Source organism: Myotis yumanensis, unplaced genomic scaffold (assembly GCF_028538775.1).
Source record: "Myotis yumanensis isolate MYYU_CA2020_CCGP unplaced genomic scaffold, mMyoYum1.0.hap1 SCAF_12, whole genome shotgun sequence".
Taxonomy (NCBI): Eukaryota; Metazoa; Chordata; class Mammalia; order Chiroptera; family Vespertilionidae; genus Myotis; species Myotis yumanensis.
This window is the reverse complement of record NW_027223763.1, coordinates 26,818,709-26,833,185: the sequence shown is the minus strand read 5'-3', so window position 1 is coordinate 26,833,185 and position 14,477 is coordinate 26,818,709. Positions and strand designations below refer to the sequence as shown.

Sequence of the window (14,477 nt, the reverse complement as noted above, 5' to 3'; positions counted from 1 at the left end):
ACAGAGCTCATTGCTACTGTTGGTCTGGCGGGCTGGCAGCATCTCACTGGGCACTTATCACTGGGCATTTGAGAAGGGCTGGAGAAGAATGGACAAGGCCACCTAGGATGGTCTCACCCTGTGTTTCAGCCTCACCATATCCATCGTCCTGGGTCTCATGATCCTGCAGGTATGGATCGCTGCCAGCTTCTTCCTGCAACCCAAGATGGGCACAGCTGACAAGCAGAAGCCCTTGGCGCTCAACAACAGGTGAGGGCAAAGAAGGGAATGGTGAGTATAGGACTTTGGTCTCAGCAATCTTATTCCTTCCTCTTCACCATTGGCAGGTTTGTGGGCAAACTCTACACTCGCTTATAGAGCGAGGAGCTGTGGTTGAGGAGTGGACTCTGGAGCCAGACTTTCTGGTTCCAAATCTTGGCTCCACCCATTATGAGCTATGTGACCTTGTATGACCTTGCTAAACATCCATGAATGTCAATAATTGTGCATTTGTGTTCTGAGGATGAGATGTGTTCAAATATGAACTGGAACAATAGTGCTGGCCAGTGGTAATCCTTTCTAATTTACTTATTCAAAGCCATTCATGATGAAGGAAACAGCATAGGCATAAAGAGATATCCCCACAGGACCTGCCTGTGAGAAGCGCAGGGTCCGCTGGGGCTGACAGACACAGATATAGGGACAGTAGCCTCCAGACAGAGGGCGTGAAAGGATCACAAGAGGAACAGGAGTAATGAGGAGAGGCAGGATGATAGAAGAGAGGCAGGAGTGGTTAATTCCACTGTAGGGGACGCTTGAGCTGAGGTTGATAGGATGGTGGGATGCTGAGGAGAGGGCATCCCCCACTGCACCATGAAGGCAGGAGGCCATGAAAGGGCAGGATGTGTCAGGAGAACAGTAAGAATCAAATGTGATGGCCATGCAGTGGCCTGGGTGGTGAGGGGAGGGAGGGGCACAATGTGCCAATGCCAGAAAGGCCCCTTTCGAGGACGGCCCAGGAATTCAATATGCAAAGTTTGCACTTATCCCATAGGCAGCAGGAGACCCCACGATCAAGTGGTCATTTGGGAAATTTTATCTGGAGAACTCGGAGCAGTCCCAGCTGGGGGCAGGTCGCTGTTGCAACAGACAGTGGGGAAGCCACAGCCTCTGTGTAACCACACAACCAGCTGCGGCCACAGGAGATTTCTCATTGTTCAGGAAACCTCAAAACCCAAGGGTCCCATCAGTCATTGCAGTCGCTACTAGCATTCGTCCTGCCCTGTGCTCAGAGCCCTCTATGTTACAGCTGAGCCAGTCCTCACACCAGCGCTGGGCGGTGGGGACAGTCAGCTCACACGTACAGCACAAGGTCACACAGCTCGCAGCCAGGAGATGTAGGTTTTGGCCAATGGCCTGGGGCACCTGAGCCCGCCTGCCTGGCCAGCTTCTCACACTGAAAGGGTGCCGCCCCTCCGCCTGCTTCCATTCGCAGGAAAGTGTTCCACAACTTCAACTACTTTCTGTTCTTCTACAACGTGCTGCTGGGCCTGGGCGCCTGCCTCTCCAGGCTTCTCATCAGCTGCATCCTGGGCACATGGCTGATCGCCCGCATCGACAGGACCATCATGCAGAACGGCTACGAGGGAGCCGACATGGGTCAGTGGCCAGCCCCACCTCCTACCTGTGGCCACACCCTGTGGCCACCTGTTGGGGGAAGACTGGACTCCCGCCTTTGTAGAAGCCACCTGGAGGTCGGGTACCAGGGGCCTAGGGTTCACGCCTCACTTCTGCTCAGAGCTTATCTTCCCAGGGAGGCTATAAACTGAGTAGAAACAAACAAACAAACAAACAAAAAAGCCCAAAACATTCAGCCCAATGGGGAGAAGGGAATGCAGGCGATCGAATATCTGCGCAGCTGACAGAGCTTTGAGGTATAATGGCAGGCAGTGGGAGGTAGCACAGTTCTCTCTAAATGGTTAGGAGGCGAGTTGTGCCTGCCCGGCTCTGAAAACTTGGAGAAAGGACTCATCCCAGCATTACTGGTGGTGCTATTTGGAAACGTACTTAGAGAAGAAATTGGTCTGTCCAGTTGAAATACTCTAAAATCAAAACCATTTCTGTAGAGCAAAGATAGCTTTTGTTCTGTTTCTGGCCCGTGTCCATTCATTCACTCATCTGTTCATTAAAGGAGCCCCAAGCTCTGTTGAGCTTTAAGTTCCACATGAAATGGACGGATGACAGTAGAATGTGATCTGTAAGGGCCCTTTTGGCTCTTTATACCCAATTTTCTAGATTCTCGGCAAAGACACGGGCACCATTTAGGAGCAAAGTGATGCTGCAGTTGTCATAAAAAGCACCCCCCGGGCCACCCTGCGATGTGCCCCAGGGCCTGACTTGCCTTGTGGATTTCAGGGTTCAGTGCATGGGTTGGCATGCTCTATGTGGACCATTATCACACCAACCCCGTGCTGGTCAGCTTCTGTCACAACCTGCTCACAGGCCTGAGGGAGAGGAAGCTGCAGCAGGCCATCAGATGTGAGCACCTGCGTCAGTCAGCAGGTGAGTCTCCTGTTTGAACCTTCCCTGTGCTTAGACACCAGGAAACAAATACAGTGGGGCCTTGACTTACGAGTGTCCCGACTAACGAGTTTTTCGAGATATGAGCCGTCTCTCGGCTGATTATTTGCTTTGAGTTGCGAGCTAAAATTCGGGTTACGAGCCAGCTTCAGATACCCCACCGCTAGTTGGCGCAGCGAACGTCACAGTGAACGCCACAACATCAGCCCAGCATCACGTGTCTCACTGGTTCACTTTATGATTTGACATACGAGTAATTTGAATTACGAGCTCCGTCACGGAACGAATTAAACTCGTAAGTCAAGGCCCCACTGTACCCTAATGTTTTCTGGGATCCCTGAGATGTCACAGGTTCCCCGTCCCTGCCTGCCTTCCTCCACACTCCCTGCCCTGGGAAATCCACTCAGGAGATCAGGAGGGTTAGCCCCTAGTCAGCCTGGCTATGGGGCCCCTGAGGCCTTATGTCCTTGTCCTTCTAGCTGGCTCCTCCCTGTTCTGCTGAGTCCCCCAATTTGTTTGAGACCCCACGCATATCCCAGCCTTCAGCCAGATGCCCTCCAAGAGGGCATTCAGCCACCAACTCCTGCCCCTCAAGGCTCTATGCTGTCTACTCCCAACTCTCCCACCTGATTCTTCTGCTCTGCCTGCTGCTGGGAAGCCCTAGGTAATCCTGTCTTGTCAGCACCGATCTGAACTGCGGTCATCACTGTTCCCAACACTGCAGACGCCCAGCTCTGTGGGATAAATACATCCTTCCACCCACCCTCATGTCCCCAGGACGCCTGGTCCAGCCCCTTGCCCCACTTGTATCCCACACCTCACACCTCACAGTTTTTCTTTAGCCTCGGAGAAGCACAGAGACAGCTACCACCTCCCCTGCCCCCAGGCCACCTGCTCTGATTCTCTCCTAGGTCCCCGCACCTCGGCGAGGCCCAGGACAAGGTGGCGCCTGCTACAGACCCTGATCAACAACCCCAGACTGGTCATGCTCAGAAAGTCAAAACCAGACCACGGCTCCCAGGAGTTCACCCAGATCCTGCTGACGGACTCAGAGAGCTGACATGGCCTCCGGCACCGCTCCTCGCCACGCCCGGATGACTGCTGCCGAGACGAGGCCCCGGCTACCCAGCAGCTGCCCCCCAGAGAGATGGCACGCCCAGCCACTGTCCACATAGATGGCTCATGGCACTGGCCCCTCAGGATATCATCTGGGCTGAACGATGAAGGCTCAGGTCTAATTCACTCCTCTAGTAAAAAGACCAAGCACGAAAGAGAGACTCTGTTGAACAAACTCTGTCCAGTCATGATTTCTCCTCCCCATGGTTGGGAGACAGCCTTGGGGAGTTCCGTGTTGAGACGCACTTAGTGTGACCACAGGGCAGAACTTTGTGTCACTGAGGAAGGTGGTAAAATTTCCGTATCAGGATAGTTTAACCGTCTGATTGTTTTTTTCTGGGAGAAAGTATGGCCTTAGTTCAACAGGGCCCTCATTGCTTCCTCCTTTCCAGGCCTTACCGTGGTGAGAGAGAAGGAAACCCGTGGTCCATCCTCCCATCTGGTAGGGGGAGCAGGCACATACTGAGCTCTCCCTGCCGGGACGACTGGGCCTTGGTCACAGAGATGTACACGTTCTCTCTGGCGAGGGGATCCCCTGGGAAAGCCACCTTCCTGGGGAGGCAGAGGTGGGTGTGCAGGCATTCTAGGTGGGGGACGATAAGAGCAAAGCCGCGAGAGCAGGTGCGTTTGACGAGGGTGAGCCCTCCGGTGCCTGCAGTGCAGGGCGTAGGGAACTGTTAGACCCTCCAGGGAGGCCCAGACGCCACGCTGGAAGCCTGGACATTCCTCTCTGTGCAGAGGGCCTGGGACTTACCCAGATCCTTCACACCCAGGCACGAGGTCTCTGATGGCCCGGGGTCTGTACAAAGTCTGACCATTCACAGTGCAAGTGCCAGGAGGACTCCCAACAGGGTGAGGGAGGTCCCTGTCCACCTCCCAGAGCCATTGAACTTCAGGAATCATTACCGAGCACCCATTGTGAACCCAGTCCCGTTGCTAGGTGTTTGCCGGACTTATCTCTTAACTTAATCCCCACAACCGAGCTTTGTCATTCTGCTTTTAGAAGCTGGGAAAACGGACACTCGGGCTGCTGGGATCCCCACATCATCACTTCGTAGCCGTGTGGCATTGGCTAAATCACATTGCCTTTCTGTGCTTCCTTTTCCTCACATAGAAAAGGGCTAATACCTACAACACCCAAAATTATTTGGGGGATGAAATGAGTTAATACAAACACTCCTAAGTTAATGCCTGATTTACCCTCAACTCTCAATAAATACCTGTCACGTTAACTTGGTGGTGATCTGATTAACATCTGTCCGCCTCAGGATGCGCAGCTCCGTGAAGAAGGGGCCGGCCGTGGTCTCCCCTGAGGTAGTTGCCTTGGAGATTACTACTGACCCTCCTCAGGATCTGCACCCAGCAGCTCTATCTGCTTCTAGGCCTGTTGGTAGACCTGCTCCCAGAAGTCACCTTGACAAGTGAGGGGAAGTGTGAGGGTCTTTCCATGGCCAAGTACATGGACCCTAATCCTGGCAGAGCAGAGCTCATCCATCAGGTCCCAGCCAGGTCTCAGCCACAATGTCCCCAAGAGAGAGGCTGGGGCCTCTAGGGGATTTCCAGGATGTGCAGGGCGGCTGGACATCTTAGTTCACAGGTAGCTACATGCTCATGGAACGAGGCCCCGCTGTCGTCTTTCCCCTGGCTGTGAAAGAAGCAGGAAAGGGAATCCAGAGATCATGGACAAGGATCCCCGGGGATTCAAATCTAGAAAGGCTGATCATTGGGTCCTTAGAGGGGGGACTCAGGAGGGAAAGTCCTGCCTGCCCTTAGTTCATTTGCAAATTATCTTCCTCTGGCCTTGTCCCTTCCACACGCAGTGTTCAATCTCTTTACATTTCTTTCCCTACTTAGTGCTGATGCAATTCCAGAGACTGGACTAGAAAACCACAAGTTCCTAATATTTGGCCCAGAGAAACCTCAGCAAGAGACGAAGAACATGGTCCCTCTTCCTTCAGAGTTGTAGAAAAGAAGCCACTGTCCTGGGACAGGACGTAGTCCAGGCAAGTGTTATTTTTAAAGATGCCCACGTGTCAGTGGCTGTTGCTATGCCTATAAAGAATTTCGACCTCTGAACCCCAGGAGTTCTGAGGGGCTGTGTCTACTCCTTATTCATGATAATGAAATGTGTTCTCTGAGGAAGGGGGCCCGGAAGGTCTCCTTCATAGCCAGGGAAGGGGTTGGCCCTTCTCCCTTCTCCCATATGCAATACACTAATGGCCCTGTGAGATATTTTAGTTAGAGGAGGAATGTGAGAATCTGAACTAATTTAAATTAGCACAGGAAGCTAGAGAACCAAACCTCAGCTCTCAGCTGTAAAAGAAAATGGATTTTAATAATGTTGAGAACAGCACTCTAGTAAGGAGTTCTGCCAGTCTGAGGAGAAAACCCTATTGCTAAACCTAGAAGGCTCCCTTACCAGGGTGCTGTTCTCAGAATTTCCACAAGAGGGCGTGATGGCAACACCTCCCAGCAAGGAGGAGAGCCCTCTAGGACTGTCAATTGGGTGTTCTTTTCTGGCTGGATAGAAGAGAGGGATTACCTTGGGGGGGCATCCCCCAGGCTCATGGCCCACCTTCACCACCCTGTCCCCACTCATTCTGATTCAGGCACTGTGCTGAGTGCTTGATCAGTCAGTACCCCATGTGTCCCTGCCATGTGAGCGATCATTTAGCATCACTCATTTCACAGAGGAGAAAACTGAGTCCTAGAAAGTGGAGGTGACCCACCTCAGGCACAGGATTGGTCAGTAGCTGGGACCTGACTCCTCAAGACCACACTTGCCCCAAAGCTTTACGGAGCCCTTGGGGTTCAGCCACTGTCAGCCTGGACACTCACCCCTGAGCTCACTGGTAGCCAGTTCCTCTGAGCCTTGAGTGTTCCATTGGCTGATTAGGACTGGGGCTGCAGCTGGCAGGACAGGGTGTAGCTACAGGACGGAGCAGTACCTGTGCCACACCTCACGTGTTCCTCCCAGTGTCTGCCCAGTAGCTGGAGTCCAGGTGCCCCAGGGTGGCCTTGCCACAAGGTCTGGAGCCGATAAGGGAGCCATGGCCACCAGGGAGAGTCTGTACCTGCCCTCATCTAACTCCTGCCCAGCCTTACCTCTCATTCTGCTGAGCTGCTCCATATCCTGGAACCAGGCCCCAAATCGCTCCTCAGGCTCAAGATTGTAATGACTTGCAGCCCCCCGCAGCAAGACATAGATCTCTCTCATTACTTTGTATTCAGGGACAGAGGGAAAGACAGGCTGCAGGTAGGGCATGGTGGGGGGATGCTGCAGGGGCCCTAGGAGTGAGGACTAAGGCAGGGGGCCAGGCCTGGGCCTCTGCACACATGGGAACCCTCCTTCCCTCCAATTCCATCCAGGTCCTAACTGTTCTCAGGGATGGGTGTGAAGAGCCCCTCTTCCAGCACGTTGTCCTTGGTACCAGCCCCTACTTCTCTGTTATCAAACTCTCCCAGTAAATGTGAAGCGCAGGGGATGGAGCACGGAGTGTCCTGCCCAGGGGGGTTCCACTTCCCTCCCCTCCCCCGCAGTGAGTGCCACAGCTACTCGCCTTACTCTTTTTCTGGAGGTTGATCTGATTCCCTCGGGAGGCAAACAGCCAAAGTCCACCAGAAAGAGCCTCCTAGCTAGTCCATAACTAGTCCCCCATCTTCCCTCTTTCTCATGTTGCGGTTCCACAAGAGCCCTCAAGGGGGCAGGGCACACACAGAAAACAGGTCTTCGACCTAGGCCCGACTCTGGGCTCCAAAGTTGGGGGGATGTGGGAGCTGAGGCTCTTCCAGCCCAAGTCTTTCTGATGGCAGGTGGGGGACTGAGGCCTCAGACAGGAAGGGACAACTCTGTAACTTATGTGCCGCCCAACTTGGAGGACCCTGACACTTCTTTCCACTGTGGGCACCGCCTGAGGGAGAGGCTGAGCCATCTTGGACAAAACCTCCTGCACCTTTGCGTTCAGGCAGCTCTGCTGCTTCTGCTGCTTCGCCAGCCTGGGAACTGGGATGGGTGTCTATGGGGAGCCTCCGTTCATTCGCCCTCAAGGCAGCTGAGAGGGTCCCCAGGACAGGGGAGGGGGGGGGGCGCTCTCTTCTACCAAGTCTCAGGATCCTGGTGCCCGCTCTCCTGCCCCCAGACTGACCTCCAGCTAATCCTCCATCACAGTGTCCAGCGTCACCAGGTCAGTGAGGAGCGTGCCAAGGAATAGGATGACACCCTGTGCCACTGGGGTGGGAATGGTGATGAGCCCCAATTTTCAGGTGCTGCCCTGATAGCCTCCCCTGAAGATTCCTCACCCTCAGCCTCCTGGCCCACCCCAGGGTTCCCATGTGGAGCAGCCTCCCCTCAATCCCCCTCCCTCGCCCTCTAAGAACACCAGATTACTCCTAATCACCACCCAGGGCCTCCTTTGACAAGTCACAGGATCTATGGTCCCAGGTTCCTCCCTACCCCCAAATCCATCCTGCACCCAGCTCTCCAGGCCCCCTCCTACCAGTCACTTCTGGGGGAGGGTTCAGGCACTGTGGCAACAGGAGGCAGGGCTGCAAGAGGAAGGCCCCCTTTCAAGGCCTCCAGCTGGGAGGGAGGAGCCCCTCTCCTCTGGCCCTGGAGCCCCTCCCCACAGGCACACTCCCCTGCCCCTGCTATTCCTCTTCTGGGCTCCCTAGGGATCATCTCCGGGATAGCTTGGTGGGCTGCTCCTGCCAGGATCCAGGACAGGGTCACTGAGGCCATACTCCACCCCATTTCCGGCCAGAACCCCTCATCTTGGGCCCTGGACACCTGACCCAAGTCAGTTGGTACCAGTGCTACTCCATGAGCCAGGGTGCTCGGATTCTAGCACAATCCCAGCTTGAACACTCACCCCGCATGACCTTGGGCCTGTGGTCTGACCATGAGCCTATTTTCTCATCTGGAAAGTGAGACTTCACCTCCCTCACAGGGTTTCCTGAGGACTCTGTCACCTTACTGTGGTCATCGCTCTCCCTTACACCCCCAAGCAAAGTGGGTGCCAAAGCCTGTGCATTCCTTCCCTCCCTTAACCTCACCACCACCCTGCCCCCAGGATCGTCACCCTTCTTTCAGATGAGGAGTCAGAGGTCCTGTCCCAGCTGCCTTACCCCACCCAGCCCACACTAATCAGAGTCCTCTCCTCTGGGCTCTCAGTGTGTAGCTAAGCCCCCAGCCCGGCTGAACCATAAATGGAAAGGGATGGGGTGTCTCAGAGCCTGGTTGAGCCCCACTGGGGTCTCTGCCCCCCAGCCTGGGCCCAAGGCCATGCCAGAGGCTTCACCTCCTCAGAACGTTCCCCTGCACAGCTTTCTTTATCCACTCAGGAAGGGGACTCCAGAGGAGCCCTCTCTGACAGACAGGGTCAGGGATGCCCAGGGCACAGGATATAAATGCTGTGTTTCCTAGTTTACACGAAGCTTCTGATTTCTATTCAGAAAGGATCCAATAAGAATCCATCAGTTCCCCAGACTCTTAAAATCCATCTAGGGCAGTGGTCGGCAAACTCATTAGTCAACAGAGCCAAATATCAACAGTACGATTGAAATTTCTTTTGAGAGCCAATTTTTTTAAACTTAAACTATATAGGTAGGTACATTGTTATTAACTTAATTAGGGTGCTCCTAAGGCTTAGGAAGAGCCACACTCAAGGGGCCAAAGAGCCGCATGTGGCTCTCGAGCCGCAGTTTGCCGACCACTGATCTAGGGCAGTGGTTCCCAAACTTGGCTGCACATTAGAATCACCTGGGAATCTTTTTAAAATCCTGATTTCTGGGCCTCATCCTCTGGAAATTCTGTTTCTTTGTTATGGGGTGGGGCCCCAGAAATCAGGATTTTAAAAAGATTCCCAGGTGATTCTAATGTGCAGCCAAGGTTGAGAACCACTGATCTAGGGTATATATCATTGCCAACTAGACACCCAGGTGGAATTGATTAGCAGCGACTGCTACAGGGACAGAGGGGAGAGTCAGAGAATGCACACATACCTGTCCCTGGTCCAGCCATTTAGACCCAAGGCTAGGGGGCCCATTTGTCCTCCTGGCCAGTGGGATTCCCCTGCAGTGCCCAGCCCTGGTGCAGGCAGGGTGCCCTCCCCTGGAGATGCAGTGAAGACAGGAGGGACAGCAGAGGCATGGCTTCCAGGCCCCTGCTGAGGGCAATCCAGGTGGAATGAAAGTTAGCAAGGCACACCTGCCCTTCAGGAAACACCTTCAACAGGTGCTCTGAACTCCTGTCATTGACAGCAAGGCATGTACAAGCACTCAGAGAGAGGAGTCGGGGGGGGGGGGGGGGGGGGCGGCGAGGGGGTCAGGCTCGGTGGTTGGGGTGCTTGTCACTGGCCGTGGACTGGAAGTATGAGCGGGTTTGGGATGAGTGGAGACAGGCAGATGCCAGCAGAGGAGGAGGAGGAGGACGGGCAGGGGCAGATGCAGGCAGAGTGAGGAGTTAGCTGAAGCAGGGACAGTCACGGCGGAACCAGATGCGGGGCCTCTGCGGTCACCTAGGAGCTGTGGGCTGAGGGCCTTGTGAGCAGAGAGTGGGGAGGGCAGAGCTGTACTTTGGGAGGGCCGTGTGGCAGTGGTGGGTTGGATGAATGAACTCAAAGAATTGTCAAATTAGCCTTTTATGATAACTCCAAGCCTGGAGGCCTAAGTTTTGAGCCTTTCAACCTCTTCTAAACGGAGAAAGAGGTGCTCTCTCTCTTAGAGACGCTTCCACTTCTGACCTGCAGCCCAGCATCGCTCGCTCGGAGGCTGTTTTTAAGAAGGTGAAGAAGGTAGGACCGATCTTCTTGGCCGTGGTGAAGGACTGGGCGCTGCACGCGGTGCCTGCCTCCCACTAGTTCCGGAACACTCACCCTCCCCACAGCCCTGAGCTCCCCCTGCACAGAGGAGACCTGGCCGGGATGGTGGGGTTGACAAGAGTCTCACTGCTCCACAGGGGGCGCTCCCGTCGCCAGGGCAGCGTCGCCCCGCGAGGAAAGGAAGTGGGGGCGGAGCCAGCGGGACTCCCGCCCCTCCGCGTCGCCTTGGAGACCAAGCGCGTCCTGTTCCTGGAGAGGTAGGGCCGGCCCTGGCTGACCTGCGCGGTGCTTTCTGAAGTTGGGGTGAGGCCGCGCCCCGGCTCCAACCTCTCTCCACTCGGTCGGCCGGCCGGGCTCGGATGGGATGTCCAGGGCTGCCCACCCCCCTCGGTGGGCTGGGGCCGGGGTGGGCTGGGTCTTGAGCGGAGCCTGCTGATCTTCTGAGCACCTGTAGGAGCCTAGCGTCAGGCTGCTCCATCTCAACTTCCCCTCCCTGTGTGCACTGCGGGGTCGGGGGCCAGGGGGGTGGGGCTGGGGGTGAGGAGGGGGCGTTCGGGGAGACCGTGTTCAGCGCCAGGTTGGGAGTTCAAGGTCGGGTTCAAATCCCATCTGACACCTTGGACACATTGACTTTTCCCAAAAGAGCTTGGAGAGTGGAGCATCCAACAATTAACATTTATTATTCTTCACCCCGAAGTCCCTCTGGGGTTTGAGTCCTGCGACTGGGGAGCCAGGCTTCTCTGTGAGTTCAGCTCTCGCCTGAGGTTTGTCCTTTTGCTTCTTCGCCCCTCCCTCCTTTTTGTTGAGAAACGCTGAGGCCGGAGAGGGGCCCATCGGTGGGGTCCCGCCCCACGTGCGGGGCCACATCCTCTGGAGAGAGCTTGTCCTTGGGAGGGTGGAGGCTCCCTCTCAGCCTCAGGTCTGACCGAGAGCCCACCCCACCGTGATTCTCCGACGTCTGCTTTCCTGCAGGGACGGTCCAACCCGCGGCCAAGATGTCCTCGGTGGGGAAGGCGACCCAGGTTCCCGGCGGGAAAGTCTACCAGCAGATCTTCGAGGCTGAGGTAGGCCTGTCCTGTTGTCTCCCCTCTTCCTGCTCCTCAAACTTTGTTCTGTTCCCCCAAACTTTCCCTTCCTTCCCTCCAAAGCTTCCCTCCCTCTGAAGTCTTCCTTGCCTGGTAATCTAATGAAATAAAGGCTTGGAAAATGGCTTCAATTTAAAAAATAATTCTTATTAGTTCCTAAAGTATAAGAATATAAAATTTAAGTGTCTGTTCTGGAAAATTAGAAAATTTAAATTAAAACCTTTAAGTTACTCAGAAATAGCCAGAATTAACCATTGGATGTCCTTTTTCCTATGAATAAAAACATTTCTAATTTTTCTGTTTAAAAACTGTGTTTGAGCCGGGCGGGCATGTCTCAGTGGTTGAGCGTCGACCTATGAACCAGGAGGTCACAGTTCCATTCCTGGTCAGGGCACATGCCTGGGTTGGGGACTCAGTCCCCAGTGCGGGGTGTGCAGGAGGCAGCCAATCAATGATTCTCTCTCACCACTGATATTTCTGTCTCTCTCTTCCTCTCCCTCCCTCTCTGAAATCAATAAAATTATATTTAATTTCAAAATCAATAAATAATAAAAACTGGGTTTGATTCTATACTAGTGTTTTGAAACCTGCTTTTCTCTGTTAACAGTATTTCACAGACCTTTCCCATGTCAGTAGGTATTCATATACTTTGCAACATTTAGTGGCTGCCTAGTTGATCTAGGCCCTGTAATGTATTAAAGTAACATAGGTGTTGGAATTGCCTTGTCATCTATAAGACACTGCACAGACAAAACAAATCTTAAAAGAAACACGCAGACTTGAACACTTCCTTTCAAGTTCTGTGCTGCTTCTTTAAAAGGGATTTGCATTCCTACTTTGAACCCTAAAAAACGTTCTTGATAGAAGGCTTGGAAATTATGAAAGGATAAAGAGACCAAAGAAACAAATGATCCTTACTCACATGATCCTACTCCCTGGAAGTGGTACATTTTTAATGTTTGGCATATGTTCTGTACGTTTCAGAGACTCCTGTCCCACCAGAATGTTTGGTCATTTTTCTATGCATTTTAAATGTTGAGATCATACTGTATCAGTAGGTTATAATTTATCTTTTTAAAAATATATAATTTATTGACTTCAGAGAGGAAGGGAGAAGGAGAGATTGAAACATGAATGATGAGAATCATTGATTGGCTGCCTCCTGCACACCCCACACTGGGGATTGAGCCTGCAACCCAGGTATGTGCCCTGACCAGGAATCAAACCGTGACCTCCTGGTTCATAGGTCGATGCTCAACCACTAAGCCACGCCGGCCTGGCTTAACTTATTTTTTAATTGATATGTTTTATAGCATAACATATCATATACTATGTCATATCAGATGTCACAAAAAATCCTAAGTCTCATTTTTAATAAATGCCTAACATTCCATTGAAGGGACCTATAATATCCTCTCAACCAATCCCCTGTCATTGGACAGTTCCATTTTTTGAATTCCTTGTGATTATAAAAATGCTGGTCTTGGTCTTCATTAAAATTTCTTAAAAGATGTCTTCCTGGAAGTGACTGAATGGCTGCTATAGGGAGCGGAGAACCCTTCTGTATGTGGTGTGCCCTACCTGGGGTTGGAGGCTCTGCTGGGGTTGGAGGCCTTCCTGCAAAGCCCCTTCCTACTGGCAGGTTCCCACTGCACAGTCAGCCTGAGGGTGCTGGGAAGTCTGTGCTCTGACCCCTCCCCCCAACTGGCTCTTCTTTGGATTCAGGTGCAGCTGGTCCACTCCCTGGTGACCTCCAGGAAGCGAGATGGGGAGAGTTCCATGGCCCTGAAGAACAGCAGCAAGCCCTTGGTGAAGAAGGTGGATATTCCTGAAGGGGAGATGTTGTCCCCTCGGCAGCACAAGTGGATGCACAGCCTACCCAATGACTGGGTCACGGAAAACCCTGTTTTCTACCGGTAGGTCCTGCCATCCAGGCCACATGCCCACACACTGGGGGTGCATCAGAGCCTTCAAAAACTCAAAAAGAGCTCACACAAGATGAGTGCTAGGTAGGAAGGAAGTACCAGGGAGGTAATAACACCTGCTTTTTAGGACTTTTTGCTTCTCCTTTTCTCCCCCCACCTCCCAAATTATTGATTAAGTGCTGAGGGCCAGGCATTAGGCATGGGGCTCCCACCCTCCTGGAATTTGAGGCCTCTACAGTAAATAAATAAGATGGTCTCCCCAAAGGTGGGAGGGTTCTGACACAGAAGATGGTAGTGGGACGGAAGTCCAGAAAGCTCTCTGAGGAAGGGACTCAGCTGAGCCCAGAAGATGAGGGAAGGGAAGCATGGGCAAGGCTCTGAGGCCGGATGGGCTCGGTCCACTGCCGGAGGCTGAAGAAGTCAGTGGCCTGGGGAGAGGAAGATGAGGCTGGGAGAGGCTTGCACGCCACAGTCGGTATTTTGGACATTACTGAAGTGAGCAGCTGATTTTCATTATTAAGGCCTTCTGGGTGCCACGTGCAGAATCTAGGGAGCTGCAAGAAGAGGCAGGCAGGAGGCCACAGCAGTCCATTTAAGCTTGGTGGGACCTTAAGAGGGAGAGTAGGTCATGTCAGGTATATTTTAGAGGCAGAACCCATGGACCAGGTGCTAGATTGGATTTGAGGAGTCCTGGGTCTCTGGCCTGAGCTCCTGGATGGACAGCTGAGGTGCCATTTCCTGAGATGGGAGCTGGTGGGTTTGGAGCAGAAAGATCAGGGGTTCCTTCTGACTTCTAAGTTCAGAAGCTAAACTTGAGCAGATGATTTCAGCTCCGTGAGCTCAGACTCCTTACGTGGGGGAAAAGGAAAGGAAAGCCAGGGTTGCATCTTCCTTCAGGGCACTTGGAAGAATGTAGCAGAAGCTGGGCTTCCCTTTGGCTCTTCCAGTTCAGCGCAAGCCATAAACCCTCTCAG

At 53.3% G+C, this 14,477-nt stretch overlaps 2 protein-coding genes across 16 annotated transcripts in view; both read left to right on the top strand.

Annotated features, from left to right (window-relative positions):
* LOC139020996 (stimulated by retinoic acid gene 6 protein-like) overlaps positions 1–4,907 on the top strand; it is a 34,007-nt gene extending 29,100 nt beyond the window's left edge. For all 6 annotated transcript variants that reach the window (XM_070431133.1, XM_070431130.1, XM_070431134.1 and 3 more), the window contains 4 exons: positions 130–249; positions 1,475–1,638; positions 2,395–2,541; positions 3,471–4,907. In XM_070431133.1, coding sequence (XP_070287234.1) covers positions 130–249; positions 1,475–1,638; positions 2,395–2,541; positions 3,471–3,619 — 580 coding nt within the window. In that variant the 3' untranslated portion in view covers positions 3,620–4,907. The remainder of the gene's footprint in view (positions 1–129; positions 250–1,474; positions 1,639–2,394; positions 2,542–3,470) is intronic.
* Positions 4,908–4,956: 49 nt separating this feature from the next.
* CCDC180 (coiled-coil domain containing 180) overlaps positions 4,957–14,477 on the top strand; it is a 54,701-nt gene continuing 45,180 nt past the window's right edge. For 7 of the 10 annotated variants that reach the window (XR_011473393.1, XR_011473392.1, XM_070431124.1 and 4 more), the window contains exons 1-5: positions 5,012–5,678; positions 10,631–10,750; positions 11,191–11,257; positions 11,466–11,557; positions 13,304–13,494. Coding sequence is in view for 8 of the 10 variants with exons in the window: in XM_070431124.1 (XP_070287225.1) it covers positions 11,489–11,557; positions 13,304–13,494 (260 nt within the window). In the remaining 2 variants the exon portion in view is untranslated. Of the gene's footprint in view, positions 5,679–10,630; positions 10,751–11,190; positions 11,258–11,465; positions 11,558–13,303; positions 13,495–14,477 lie in introns of all 10 variants that reach the window. The other 3 variants (XM_070431122.1, XM_070431121.1, XM_070431123.1) reach the window with 2 other exon arrangements.